The sequence below is a fragment of the Equus quagga genome, chromosome 12 (genome assembly GCF_021613505.1).
Source record: "Equus quagga isolate Etosha38 chromosome 12, UCLA_HA_Equagga_1.0, whole genome shotgun sequence".
Taxonomy (NCBI): Eukaryota; Metazoa; Chordata; class Mammalia; order Perissodactyla; family Equidae; genus Equus; species Equus quagga.
Window position 1 is genome coordinate 81,075,121 of NC_060278.1, and position 14,591 is coordinate 81,089,711.

The 14,591-nt window shown below is 52.9% G+C and overlaps 2 protein-coding genes across 8 annotated transcripts; both read left to right on the plus strand.

The window, feature by feature from the left end:
• The first annotated feature begins 6 nt into the window (after nt 1–6).
• CENPB (centromere protein B) lies at nt 7–2,706 on the plus strand. Its single transcript, XM_046679683.1, has one exon. The coding sequence runs from the start codon at nt 71–73 to the stop codon at nt 1,889–1,891; it is 1,821 nt and encodes a 606-aa protein (XP_046535639.1). The 5' UTR covers nt 7–70; the 3' UTR covers nt 1,892–2,706.
• A 2,238-nt stretch (nt 2,707–4,944) lies between these two features.
• On the plus strand, nt 4,945–10,201 carry SPEF1 (sperm flagellar 1). 7 transcript variants are annotated; one of them, XR_006891210.1, is made up of 9 exons: nt 4,945–5,354; nt 6,551–6,662; nt 7,023–7,179; nt 7,376–7,415; nt 7,551–7,611; nt 7,836–7,959; nt 8,071–8,174; nt 8,446–9,055; nt 9,282–9,319. XR_006891210.1 is itself a non-coding variant. In XM_046679684.1 (8 exons), the coding sequence occupies exons 1-8, from the start codon at nt 5,246–5,248 to the stop codon at nt 8,768–8,770; spliced, it is 1,032 nt and encodes a 343-aa protein (XP_046535640.1). In that variant the 5' UTR covers nt 4,945–5,245; the 3' UTR covers nt 8,771–9,253. The 7 variants fall into 7 exon arrangements, 5 of the variants coding, with proteins under 5 accessions (XP_046535640.1, XP_046535644.1, XP_046535642.1 ...); XR_006891211.1 differs by having other exon boundaries at nt 4,947–5,354; nt 8,947–9,055; nt 9,282–10,201; XM_046679684.1 differs by lacking the exon at nt 9,282–9,319 and having other exon boundaries at nt 8,446–9,253.
• The last annotated feature ends 4,390 nt before the right edge of the window (nt 10,202–14,591 follow it).

Consider the following 14,591-nt stretch of genomic DNA (forward strand, 5'->3'; position numbering starts at 1 on the left):
CGCGGGCCCGGGCCCCCCGCCCCGGGGCGGCGGCGGTGGCGCCGGGCCCCGGGGCGGGGGGCGCGCCAGGATGGGCCCCAAGCGGCGGCAGCTGACGTTCCGGGAGAAGTCGCGGATCATCCAGGAGGTGGAGGAGAACCCGGACCTGCGCAAGGGCGAGATCGCGCGGCGCTTCAACATCCCGCCGTCCACGCTGAGCACCATCCTGAAGAACAAGCGAGCCATCCTGGCGTCGGAGCGCAAGTACGGTGTGGCCTCCACCTGCCGCAAAACCAACAAGCTGTCCCCCTACGACAAGCTCGAGGGGCTGCTCATCGCCTGGTTTCAGCAGATCCGCGCCGCTGGCCTGCCCGTCAAGGGCATCATCCTCAAGGAGAAGGCGCTGCGTATAGCCGAGGAGCTGGGCATGGACGACTTCACCGCCTCCAACGGCTGGCTGGACCGCTTCCGCCGGCGCCACGGTGTGGTGTCCTGCAGCAGCGTGGCCCGCGCCCGGTCGCGCAGCGCTGCCCCCCGGGCCCCAGCGGCTCCAGCCAGCCCGCCCGCGGTGCCCTCGGAGGGCAGCGGCGGGAGTACGACCGGCTGGCGTGCTCGGGAGGAGCAGCCGCCGTCGGTGGCCGAGGGCTACGCCTCCCAGGACGTGTTCAGCGCCACCGAGACCAGTCTCTGGTACGACTTCCTGCCCGACCAGGCCGCAGGGATGTGCGGAGGTGATGGACGGGCGCGCAGAGCCACCCAGCGCCTGAGCGTCCTGCTGTGCGCCAACGCCGACGGCAGCGAGAAGCTGCCCCCGCTTGTGGCCGGCAAGTCGGCCAAGCCCCGTGCAGGCCAAGCCGGCCTGCCCTGCGACTACACCGCCAATTCTAAGGGTGGTGTTACCACTCAGGCCCTGGCCAAGTACCTGAAGGCCCTGGACACCCGCATGGCTGCAGAATCTCGCCGGGTCCTGCTCTTGGCCGGCCGCCTGTCTGCCCAATCCCTGGACACCTCGGGCCTGCGGCATGTGCAGCTGGCCTTCTTCCCATCTGGTGCCGTGCAGCCGCTGGAGCGGGGAGTGGTCCAACAGGTGAAGGGGCACTACCGCCAGGCTATGCTGCTCAAGGCCATGGCTGCGCTGGAGGGCCAGGATCGCTCAGGCCTGCAGCTGAGCCTCATGGAGGCTCTGCACTTCGTGGCTGCAGCCTGGCAGGCAGTGGAGCCTTCGGACATAGCTGCCTGCTTTCGTGAGGCTGGCTTCGGGGGTGGCCCTAATGCCACTATCACCACTGCCCTCAAGAGTGAGGGGGAGGAAGAGGAGGAGGAGGAGGAAGAAGAAGAGGAAGAAGAAGAGGAGGGTGAAGGGGAGGAGGAGGAGGAGGAGGAAGAGGAAGAAGGCGAGGAGGAGGAAGGCGGAGAAGGAGAGGAGCTGGGGGAGGAAGAGGAGGTGGAAGAGGAGGGCGATGTTGATGACAGTGATGAAGAAGAGGAGGAGGAGGAGGAGAGCTCCTCTGAGGGCTTGGAGGCAGAGGACTGGGCCCAGGGAGTAGTGGAGGCCGGTGGCAGCTTCGCGGGCTATGGTGCCCAGGAGGAGGCCCAGTGCCCCACCCTCCATTTCCTAGAAGGTGAGGAGGACTCTGAGTCGGACAGTGAGGAAGAAGACGAAGATGAGGATGATGAGGAGGATGAAGATGAAGATGACGAAGATGAGGAGGAAGATGGTGATGAGGTGCCTGTACCCAGCTTTGGGGAGGCCATGGCTTACTTTGCTATGGTCAAGAGGTACCTGACCTCCTTCCCCATTGACGATCGTGTGCAGAGCCACATTCTCCACTTGGAACATGATCTGGTCCATGTGACCAGGAAGAACCATGCCAGGCAGGCCGGAGTTCGGGGTCTTGGACATCAAAGCTGAGCGACTGGGCCTAGCCATGCCCCCAACTTGGATGTGGCAGCACCAGCCCAGGGCAGAGGACTCTCCGGCAGCTACTGTGGATTGAACCAGAGTGGGGAGCCCCAGATCCTTTAGTGATGTTCTCCTGGCCCTGTGACAGTCCCAGTCACCTCGGTAGGGTCCGGGGCTGGGGTCAGCCTCACTGCCTGCTTATTGCCTCTTTCTCAGAATCCTCTTTCCTCCCCATATGCCCCTTGGCTTGGGGGACCAGGTGGGGAGGAGGGGGGAGCTGTCCGGTGCTACCACACCGTGCCATCAGTGGACTAGGCCACAGCAGCAGCCAGGGATGGGCCCTGGAAGCTCCCGGCCGGAGAGTGCCTCTCCCCTCTGCCGTCCACACTAGGTCTTTGGTGGAGGGGACCCCAAAGCCATTCTGGGAAGGGCTCCAGAGGAAGGTCCAGCCTAGGCCCCCACAAGGCTGGCAGCCCCCCCATCCTGCCCCCTGGGCCGTCTCAAGAAGCACAGTCTAACTCACTGCAGGCTCCTGAGCCTGCCTCTGCCTGCTTCCCCTCTTCCCCAGTCCATGTTACTTTGGCCCTTGGTTTTCTTTCCAGATTGGAGGTTCCCAAGGCACCCTCCAGAGGAGTGATAATGGGCGCTTCCCTTGTGGGCAGCTGCAGGCCCCATTCCTCTTCTCCGTCTCTGACAGGGCCCTATCCTGGGTAGGGGGCCTGGGGCTGGGCCCAGAGTCCAGCCAACCAGCAGCTCCTTTCCCAGCCTGAATTCAATAAATCTGTCCACCCCCCTTTTGTGGGGGTGAACGTTTTAACAGCCAAGGGTGCATCCTTCGTGGTCTGGGCTTGCGTCTGTCTTGGGGACATGTCCTTCCCTGGTTCCCTTTGGGCCTTCCTCTGGCGGGACATGGAAGCAAATGTTGAGAGGGTGGCCACAGCCCTGGCCGTGACGTGGGTAGGGGCAACATCCATATCTAAATGTTATCTAAGCTTGGGAAGGAAGGAGTCTTCACTACACCTGCCTGGGGGTGGGTTTGAGGAAGCTGGGCCTTGCACTGCTTTGGGGTTAGAGAGAAACTCGGTGTCATTTGGCTGGGGCAGGAGAGAGAACCAGCAGTCCCTGCTGGGCCAAATTAAACTATAGGCACCTGGGATCTAGGCCTAGCAAGGCCCATTAAAGAAGGGCCTTGCAGGAGTGGGGCCAGAAGGCAGAAAGAGAGGTGTGTTGGGACAGCTCCTGTGGTCCAGGTTGGAGTTTGGAGGGGCATATAGGGCGTCCCTTGGTTTACCTTTGGTGCCTGAAAAGGGAGCCCTTTAGGCCTTTCAGTGATTGGCATCTCCAAGCCTGGCGGCTGTCCTTGGGAACAGTGGCAGGAGCAAGGTGAAATTGCTGACTCATGAAATTGCTGGGGACACACTGCACCCCCAAGAGGCTGAGGATGAGTTGGCAACTCCCTGTGCAGTGCCCTCCAGTCCAAAGGTGAGGACTTTGCAGATTGGCGCCCCCTGTACTCCCCGCCCCCCTTTTCTTCGTTGAGGCCCTCAGGCCCCAGTGGTTCCAGATAGAGGCAGGCTTGAGCTTGAGCAGGGCAGGCAGCTCTGCGCCCCAAACCGGTTTTCCCACCTCTGCTGGGGCTGGCACATCATCCTGTGGTTCCTCCCTGCCACCACCTTGCAGTTCCTCCTCTCTCCACCCTGGAATGTTAAGGGGGGTGGGTATCCAGGTCATCTTTTGTCCCTTGCCTGCCCTGGGTGTGGTCCCTTCTAGAAAGGCAAGGCCACTGTAGGACTTAAACAAGAAGGTGGGGTGACTTCCACACTTGGCCTTCCACACTCCTGGCACTCAGGGATCCCCTCCAGGATGTGAAGGCTTCAAAACTAAGTGACAGCAAAAAGCAGCTGAGAGTTCCCTCTTCCCCCCACCTCATCTGAGCCCTAGAGGAGGAGACCAGAGAGCCATAAGGAAGCCCAGCCTTCTCCCTGGCCTGCTCTGGAGTAAGTAGGTGGGAGCAATAGCCTTCTCCCCAGGTGCCCCCAGCCAACCCAAGTCCCTCACTTCAAATACCAACAAGGTAAATCACTCCCATTTGTCTCCTGCCAACAAGAACACCTCTTTGCTGGAACTGAGATCATCTCATCAATGATAACACCAACTGATGCTAATAGGGCTCTTGCTGTGTGCCAGGCTCTGTGCCAAGCGCTCTGGATGCTCACAAAGCCCCTATGAGGTAGGTAAAACCACGAGAAAACAGGCATAGATAGGTCCAGTAATGTGCCCAAAGCCACACCACTAGTCTGTGGCAGAAGCAAGCTTTCTCCCTAGGCTGACCCAACTAGTGTCCCTTTCCTGCTACTCTGTACCCGTTCACTAAGGACGGACCTATATTCCTAACCCTCCTAAATATAGTGCTCTTTTAAAAAGGAACTGGTTACTGAAATCAATTTCTAACCTATGGAAGAAAAGCTCTTGGAGGGAGATGAGGGATGTGGAAGTGTCTACAGGAGCTCCCCTGTACCTATAGCCAAATCCCATTCCCCCAGTCCCCATACAAATACAGGTGTTCTGTAATTGCCCTTCCCATTCTCCTTCCCTTGACTGCATTGGAACAAATAGGTGTGAACCATCCCCATTTTACAAAGGAGGACACAGGGTTAAGGAGTTAAATGACCTGCCCAAGGCACTGGCCTTGAGCTCAAGTGTTCTGGGAGTCTGGGGTACACGTTAAACGCCCCACCAGGACACTGCTGGGAGCCAGGGAGTGGTGATGGCCCTATAAGCACAGAGTTTTGAGGAGGGACACAGCAAGGAGGCACTGTCACATAGCCTATCACACATTCCAGATGGAAAGCAGTGAATGATTAATAATGGACCTCCCAGATAAAGCTGACAAACATTGGAATGCTGCCTTCATTTGGGACTGATCCCTAAAGGACTCAGAAGGGGGGGGTCCCAGCCCTGGGGATGCTGGTGTAGGGGCTCTGCGGGCCTGGTTGGCTTTGGCAGGTCCCAGAGTGGACCCGTGGCTGGTCAGCAGGTGGCGTGGGCGTAGAGGTGATTTCTCCTTGGGAGACGGGGAAGATGAAGCCACCTAATCGCCTTTTCAAAGCTGGGGCCTTGAGAGGAGGTAACGGGAGAAAAACTACAAATCCCAGAACCCTCTGCTCCTCGGCGAGTCACGGATGGTTGCCATGGTTTCAGAAAACAATATGGCTGCTCCCAGCTGGGACACAAGTCTTGGGATTAGAGAGGCAAAGTCGGGTCTGGGCGGCGGCAGCGGCGAGAGAGGAGGCGCTTGAGGGATCGTGAGGTTGGGCTTGGACGCTGCACAGCTGGAACGGCCTGGCCTTGCCGAGGGCACCAATGGCGGGCAGCGTGGACGAGGAGGCGCTGCACCAGCTGTACCTGTGGGTGGACAACATCCCTCTGTCCCGGCCCAAGCGAAATCTCTCCCGGGACTTCAGTGACGGAGGTGTGCGCCCAAGTGTGTGTGCGTGTGCGCGCGTGCCTCTGTGTGTCCGTGTGTGTCTACATGTTTTGTCCTGTAATATGGGTTACTGTAGGAGTCTGTGTGCATACATGTCTTCTTTGTGCTTGTGTGCGTGTGTGGGGGGTGTGTTTGGGGGATGTCTGACTATCTTCTAGGACTTCAGTTGTATAAGTGTGTGTGTATTTCTATCTGCATCTGTGGGAATGTGCGTGTGTGTGTGTCCATATATACGTCTACATGTTCTATCCTTTATGCATGTGTGGTATGTGTGTGTGTGTCTCTGAGTGTGTGAGTCTATGACTCCCTCTTGGGACTTTAATGACTATGATGTGTGTCTGTATATGTATTTGTGCATCTCTCTGTGTGTGCACATTCATTGCTGTATTCTATATTGTCTGTCTTGTGGGAGTCTTGTGTGTGTTCAGATGTGTGTTGACACATTCTGTCCTGTATGTATGTAGAAGAGTCTTGTGTGCATATGCCTTTCTTTGTGATTGTATAGATGTCTGTGTGTCTAAGTCTGTCTCCTGGGTTTTTAATGACAGAAGTATGTGTCTCTCTGTGTGTATATTGGTGTATTTATGACTTGTTGTGCTTGTGTATTGGTGACTGTCCCTTGGAACTCTACTGATGGAAGTATCTCTGTGTGTGTTTGTGCATCTGTGTGGTTTTGTGTGTGTGTGTGCTATATGTGTGCCTGTGTGTCTATATACACTGTGCTATGTGTATATCTGTAGAGGGATCTTATCACATGTATCTGTTTGTGTGAGTCTGTGACTCTCTCCTGGGACTTTGGTGTTGGTGTGTGTGTGTGTGCATCTATATCCATGTGAATTCCTAGTGTGAGGCCCCAGGCTCCTAAAGGGCTCTCTTGGAGACTCATTCTCTGCTAGAGGGCCAGGGACCTCAGTTTTCATATGCCCTGAGTTAATGGGGAAGGGATGCAGCTCCTCTGGGGTATGCTGCAGGCTTAGTCTCTGACTGATCACTGATCTTGCTTTCTTGTTCCCCACTCTACTACCACTCCCTCCCTGTCATTATTCCCCTTTCCACCTTTCCACTTGGCCCCACCACTCTGCCACCCCTGATTCTCCCACCGCACCCATTTCTTCTCCTTCCCTCTTCTCCCTTACCCAACCCCCCACCTTCCATATCTGCTCCCACCCCTACTCCCTCAGTCCTGGTCGCAGAGGTCATCAAGTTTTACTTCCCCAAGATGGTGGAAATGCACAATTATGTCCCTGCCAACTCTCTCCAGCAGAAGCTCAGCAACTGGGGTCACCTGAACAGGTAGCAGAATACCTGGGCACACTAATGGGGACTGCAGCCCCTATCTGGGATCCCAGGAAGGGCTGCCCAGCCCCTCCACCTCCTATGGTCTCCACAGCCCAGGCTGGGACTGTGTTGGTTTCAGGGAGGGGAGGGACAATGCAAACAGAATCCATCTGGTAACAAAATCAAGGGACTCTTCAATTGGGGAGGTGACAAGGAACCTCCGCACTCCCAAGCACGGGGCTCAGATGCGTGCCTTCCCATTCCCCCAGGGCTGCACACTCAAGGACTGCAACCACCACACCCCCTTCCTTCCTCTCACCCCCCTCACTTCATTCTCCCATGACCCAGTCCACCATCCCTCTGTCTATCCCCCAGGAAGGTGCTGAACAAGCTGAACTTCTCGGTACCAGAGGATGTGATGCGCAAGATTGCCCAGTGTGCCCCGGGCGTGGTGGAGCTGGTGCTCATTCCACTGAGGCAGCGCCTGGAGGAACGGCAGAGGCACAGGAAGCAGGGCGTGGGCTCCTTACAGGTGCCATCCCACTCAAGCTTCTCCCACTGCTCTGGGGGAGCTGCCCGGGCAGCAGGAAGCCCCCCCGTTGGCCATAAGTGTGGGAGAAGGGTGCCTGGCTAAAGGGAGCCTGGCCTGGGGGATCACAGAAGTGACATGGGGCTCCATGGGGATGGGCAGCCTGAGCTCACAGTGGGCCCCGGGGGTGTTCTTTCAGGAGCTGGCCCCCCAGGATGGCACTGACTACATGGATGTGGGTAAAGTGGCCTTTATTTTTCCTTCTTCCCAGGAGGAGCCTTCCTCCTGTTCTTCTTTCCTATGTGGGGTGGGGGTGGGGAGGGGAAGGAAAATAGGACTCCAGCACAGTTACTCTTCCACATGCCTTGTCTCAGGTTTGTCCCAGAAGGCCCCAGGGGAAGGTGCCCCAGACCCCCAGGGAGGGGGGCAGCTCAGGTAAGGAGGCTGGCAGTTCCTGGCCTCAACAGGCCAGGTGATCTCTGACATCCACACCGAGCCGGGAGGTGAAGGTGGGGGCAGGTTGCACCTAGAAAGGTAGGGAAGTCAGGGACGGGGTGGGGAGGTGAGGAAGGGGGGGGGTAGGGGGGGAGGCCAGGCTGAGGGACAGGTGTGGGTGGGGCCCGAAGTCTAAGCCTCCCCTAAGCTGCTTCCCACCCCAGGCGGGGTCGGCTGCCAGCGCCCCGGCCTCCAGGGTATACCCAGGCGCTGCAGGGCGACCCAAGCTTCGTCCTCCAGATCGCTGAAAAGGAGCAAGAGCTGTTGGCCTCGCAGGAGACCGTGCAGGTAAGAGTGCACTAGGAAGGCGGGGGATTGGCGGGGAGGCCTTGCAGCCTGGAGAGGCAGGGGCAGAAGGCAGCGGGCCGTCAAGCTTGACTTCTGCGTGGCGCGGCCCAGGTCCTGCAGATGAAGGTGAGGCGTTTGGAGCACCTGCTCCAGCTCAAGAACGTGCGCATCGAAGACCTCTCCCGGCGGCTCCAGCAGGTGGAGCGTAAGCAGCGGTGAGAGGCAGCCCGGGCCGCGCGCGCGCGCGCGCGCGCGCGCGCGGGGATGCCCCCGTACCCGCCAGAGCCCGGACGCTGAGACCAACGCACCCACCGACGGAAGACGGACGGACGAATGGGTGGGCGGAGCCAGCAGCTCCAATGAGCCTCCTGGGACACGAGCGCCCCTCTCCCTTGGGGTAGGGGTAGGCGTCGGGGGTGGTGGGACAGAAGCCCTTCCCCGCAGAGCCCCGGACTGAGCCACGTCCTTCCACTCCATCGGGGTCAGGAGAATGGACCGCTTTCCAGAACCCAGAAGCCACAAGCAGAGACCTGGCGTGCCCCCCAAAGCAGTGCCTGACACCGGGGGCTCCACTTTGGCGCTCCCTGCCCTGGGCCTTGGGGGGTCGTCCACTGGCTCAATCCACAACCCTAGAACTGGGTCCCCGCCCAGCTCTGAGGACAGCAGCGTCTCCAACCAGGCTGGTGCTCGGCACCTTGGGCCGTGGGGGAAGCTGCCCCAGGCAGCTGAGGGGCTCCCCTGCCCCTCCTGGGTGCTCACCTGGGACCCAGCTCAAGGTTGGGGAGTGCAGCAGCTGGAGAGGAAGGGGTGAGGAATGGGCTCAGCTAGGAGTGGGGAAGCCATTGCTATGCCTATACCAATGGCCCTCCCCTCCAATGGGTACTGTTGAGAATGTTTGGGGGATATGGGACAGGGCTACCCCATTAAAGGTGTTGTGCTCTCTCTTCTGTGCCTTCCTTCTGTCTCTGCCTGGATTCCTGAGGGCAGTGAGTTCCTGCCCACCTTGGCTGCCTCCCACCCCTTGAGTGGAAGAACCTTGTAGGCCCAGAGTGGGTCTCACCTTGTGGGCATGTGGGCCCTGGGTGGCCATTGCTTGGTAGGTTGATGATATCACAGGGGCCAGGTCTTGTGTACTAGGACAGATTGACTTCTAACTCTGGCCTTAAACTGACCCCCAAACCCACCCTCACAGTGTCCTCCAACCCTGTCCAACCCTAACCCCAAACCCAGGCTTCAGATTCTCCCCAAATGTAGCCACACAATCACCCTCAACCCTACCCAAGGACTGACCCCTAAATCTGTCCTCTTTATCACTCCCATAGACTGATCCCAAGTTCTGTGGACTGAGGCCAACCTTGACTCCCAACCCTGACCAAGATGCCATGGCCATGGTGTGACCCTAACTCTGATCATTTACTGACTACCAGTAGCATTGAAAATTTGTAAATCCTGAGACCTCAAAATTCTGCTTCTAGGCATATGCTCAGTATATACCCAGGGGAAACTTAATCTCTTGTGTTCTGTGTTCTGTAACACATGTACAGCAATGTTCATAGCAACATTCTTTGTAATAGCAAAAGAACTTGTGTTATCTATTACCATGTAAGAAATTACTACAAACTTAGTGGCTTTGAATAGCATACATTTATTATCTCAAGAGTCCAGGCATGGCTTAGCTGGGTTCTCTGCTTCACAGTTTCTCACAAGGCTGCAGTCAAAGTATTGACCAAAGCAGTGGTCTCATCTGAAGGCTTGATTGGGGAAGGACTCACTTCCAAGTTCACTTGGTTGTTGATAGAATTCAGCTCCTGTGGGCTGTTGGCCTGAGGGCTTCAGTTTCTTGAAGGTTGTTAGCTGGTGGCTGCCCTCATTTCCTTGCTATGTGGCCATCTCCAGTATGGTAGTTTACTTCATCAAAGCCAGCGAGGGAGAGAGTTAACAAAGTCTGCTAGCAAGATGGAAGTTACAGTCTTATCTAATGTAATCATAGAAATGACATCCATCACATTTGTCGCATCCTGTTTACTAGAAGTAAGTCACTAGGTCCAGCCCACATTCAAGGGGAGAGGTACACATAGATGTGAATACCAGGAGGCAGGGATCATTTTAGAAGCTGTCAACCACAAAGAGGAAAAAGCAATGAAAGGATAAAATCTAGCATAGTGGTTACCTCTGAGGAAGCAGAGGCAGAGATGCAAGAAGCACATGAGTAAATATTATTTGTAATATCTTAGTTCTTGGGGCGGGTGGTGGGTTTACAGGTGTTCATAAGTGGACTGTTTATGGACAAGTGTGGAGAGAGGTCTTGAAACAAGGATATGTGTAGTCCAATTCTGTTCACCTGAGTTCCTAAAATATTAAATAAAAATAAAGGTTGATGACTACTCCTGACCTTGGTCTGAACCCCTTCCTTGCACTCAGCCTGGACTTAGATTAACACTTGCTTCTGCATGACCTTCTGCCTTCCCCAAATTAGCCACCAGCTCTTCACACATACTAATCCCAGCTCTAGCACTGTTCTCTCTCCATAGTCTGCACTGGGTCTCCAGAGTTCTGTTTTCTGAACCTTTCATCCATAGACCACATCTGTAGGCTCCTGTGTGTGGAGCTCGTAGAGGTAGATTGTGGGAGGGGCCTGAGGACCAGCAGGTGGGGCAGGGCACGGTTCTGCCTGACAGGAGCACAATGGGCCCAGAATGCAGGTTCAGTGATTGAGATCACTCCCTGGAGAGTCTGCTGGCCTCCTCCAGGGCAGAGGCTGGGCCAGGTCCTGGAGGTTCCTTTTTATTGAGTTCCCCCTCTCTATTCCTAGTATCTAGATATGCCTCAACCCACAATCACAGCTCACAACCCTACAAATCAAACCCCAAAAGCAATGGAGAATTTTACTGAATGTTTCTTGGGAATAAATGTGAAGGTGGATTACATGACACATTATAATTCTTTTTTTAAAAATAATATTTTTATTTATTTATTTATTTTTAAAAGATTTTATTTTTCTCCCAAAGCCCCTCAGTACCTAGTTGCATATTTTTAGTTGTGGGTCCTTCCAGTTGTGGCATGTGGGACACCGCCTCAGTGTGGCTTAATGAGCAGTGCCATGTCTGTGCCCAGGATTCAAATTGGCAAAACCCTGGGCCGCTGGAGCAGAGCGCATGAACTTAACCACTCGGCCATGGGGCCAGCCCCAACACATTATAATTCTACAACTCTTCTTTCAACATCTCTCTTATTCCCCAAACTTCCACTCTGACAGCCATTGACATATTTCTCCTGCCCTGCTCCTCACTTCCCTCTCCCCTTTCTTCTGGTTCGTTCATTTATTTATTCATTCCTTAAATGTTTATTGAGCGTCTACTATGTACTAAATGCCAGGAACACAAAGATAAGTTTATACATGATTTATCTCCTCCAGTGTTCACAATCCTAGAAGGGGAGGAGGCATGTAAAAAAGTATTTAAATTTTTTTGTTATTTAACATTTTAAATAGATAAAACATATAATTAAAAAAAAGCATATAAAAAGTGAAAAGTCTTGCTTCCCGCACCTCCAATAAGCATCCTGTATCTTTAGTTTTTGTGTATTCTTCCAGAGTGTGTTTATGGGAATACAAGCAAACACCCACATTTATTGTTCTCTTACCTCTCTCTCTTTTTTTAAACGTAAGGGGGGAGCGTACTACCCACTTTATCCTGCATCTTGATTTTCCACTCAACACGATTGCTTGTAGATCTGTGATGGTCAGTTATGTGCCAAACTGACTGGGCCACAGGATGCCCAGATATTTGGTGAAACATTATTCTGGTGTTTCTGTGCGGGTGTTGTGGGATGAGATTAACATTTAAATGGGTAGAATGAGAAAAGCAGATTGCCCTCCCTAATGTGGGTGGGCCTCATCCAATCAGTTGAAGGCCTGAATAGAATTAAAAGCCTGACCATCCTGTGAGTAAGAGAAAATTCCTCCTGCATGATGGCCTTTGAATTGGGACATCAGGACATCAGCTTTTTTCCTGCCTTTGGGGCAAGTGGTGGGTTTACAGGTGTTCATAAGTGGACTGTTTATGCACAAGTGTGGAGAGAGTGTCATGAAACAAGGATCTGTGTAGCCCAATGGAGTTCTTTGGACTCTAAAACATCAATTTTTCCAGGGTCTTGAGCCTACCAGCCTTTGGACTGAAACTAAATCATCATCTGTCCAGCTTGCTGACTCATCTTACAGATTTTGAAACTTGCCAGCCTCTATAATCACATGAGCTAGTTCCTTATAATAAATCAATCTCTCTCTCTCTATGTATATATATCTCATTGGTTCTGTTTCTCTAGAGAACTGTGACTAACACAAGATTTTTATGTATCAGTCCATTGAAAACTTCTGTTTTTAAAGCCATATGAAATTCTATTGTCTGGGTGGCTGGCCCAATGGCTGAGTGGGTAAGTTCATGTGCTCCACTTCAGCAGACCGGGGTTTGCAGGTTTGGATCCTGGGCGCGGACCTACGCACAGCTCATCAAGCCATGCTGAGGTGGTGTTCCACATAGAGGAACTAGAATGACCTGCAACTAGGATATTCAACTATATACTGCGGCTTTGGGGAGGGAAAAAAAAAAAAGAGGAAGGTTGGCAACAGATGTTAGCTCAGGGCCAATCTTCCTCACCAAAAAGCATACCTTAAAAAAAAAATTCTATTATCGGCATCAAATTTATCAGTCCTCTATTTAAGGACATTTTAGTTGTTTCTAATCTTTTGTTATTAATAATGGTAATGTAACAATGAATAACCTTATACATTCATAATTCAGTATTGTATGCAAATATATCTGTACGATAAATTCCAGAACTGGGGTTGTTATGTCAAAGAATATATACATTTGCAATCTTGATAGATATTGCAAAATCGTCCTCCACAAGGGCATGGCTCAGAGCAGAGGCTGAAGACTGGTGGTCTGTTGCCCTGCTTTGGCTTGCACAGTGTTGTGTTTTTACAAAATTAATTGCTAATTTTTACGCTGATGAGGAGGTGAAGCAACAAGAATTCTCATACTCTGCTGATGGGAGTATGAGTACAACCATTTCAGAAAACACTTTGGCAGTTTCACACAAAATCAAACCTATGCCAATGCTATTCTATCAGGGTTCAATCAGAGAAGTGGAAAGGATTTGTTACGGTGATTTGACTTCAAGTAACTGTTCAACAGTCTCTGTAAGGCTGTCATGTTTGCATCTGGTGCTGGAGCTTAAAGTCCACAGGTCAGGCAGTTGGTGAGGGAAGATGGACATAAAGTGGAGGAGAGAAAGGACAAGTTGGAATCCATGAACATAAGCTGGAACCCTTGAGGACAAATTGGACCTCATGTCATTTCCCACTGCCTGCAAACTTGATGAAGTGGGTATCCTGCTGGAGAGGCTGGCCTCCTGTGTTATCTGGCCCCAGGAGTCAGAGAAGCTGAAGGAAGACTCAGGGAAAGGTGGAGCAAGCCTGGCTGCTACCCCATGTCAGGGAGCTGAGCCAGCAGATCAGCAACAAAGTGCATGGGCTACAAAACTCCTGCCTAGACCCTGCAGGTGTAAAAACCAATATAGCCACTGCTTTTCTTCCACTCTCCAAATCTCATGCAAAAATGTCTGTTGTGGCCCACCCCAACTGGAAACATAGATAGAAGGAAATTCTGGGAAATATTTTTCACCATAGCTAAGTTGACACACTATAAAGCCACTACAGCTATGTTCCAGAAATTCCATTCTTCAATATATACATGTTTACCAAGACATGTACTAGAATGTATAATACAGTATATACTATTTTTGTGTCAGACTTCTTTTGCTGATTATTGTCTGTGAGAATCATCCATATTGATGCATGTATTCAGTAGGCTGTTCTTTGGCATTGCTGTATAATATGCCACTGTATGAATATCGTGCACTTTATTTATTCATTCTATCATTGATGGGCACTTTGGTTATTCCAAGTTTGGGTCTACGACAAATGGTGCTGCAATGAATATACACCTGTGTCTTTTGGTGTATAACTAAGGTGGAATTGCTGGGTCATAGGGTTGGCATTTATCAGCTTTATTAGATACTGCCAAGCAGTTCTCCAATGAGTTTACAGTCATTTAATTTTTATTAAAAAGAATAGAGTCAGGAATGCCATGTGTTTGGAGCAGGAGTGAATGTTTTACATGTGCTCAATCTGTTTTCCTAAACTGGAGTTGCGAATTCCTCCCCAGACTGGCCTCCTCTCCAAGGAGCCCAGGGATTCCCTCAAACAGCCATCTAGCTCTGGGAAGCCCTTTTGCTCAGGAAGTCCCAGGGCCTGGGGACCACTCTGATGTTGGCACACCCTCTTCTTGGTACACAGGCCCATTGGGCTGTGATGGGGCAGCCATGTACCTTTTACTCTGACTTCTTCCTGGTATGAAGAGTTTAATTTCCCAGGGGGCCAGCCCTGTGGTGGAGTGGTTAAGTTCACATGCTCTGCTTCCACGGCCCAGGGTTTGCCAGTTCAGATCCTGGGTGCAGACCTAGCACGACTCATCAAGTCCTGCTGAGGTGGTGTCCCACATAGAAGAACCTATAACTAAGATATGCAACTACGTACTGGGGAGCTTTGGGGAGTGGGGAAAAAAAAGAGG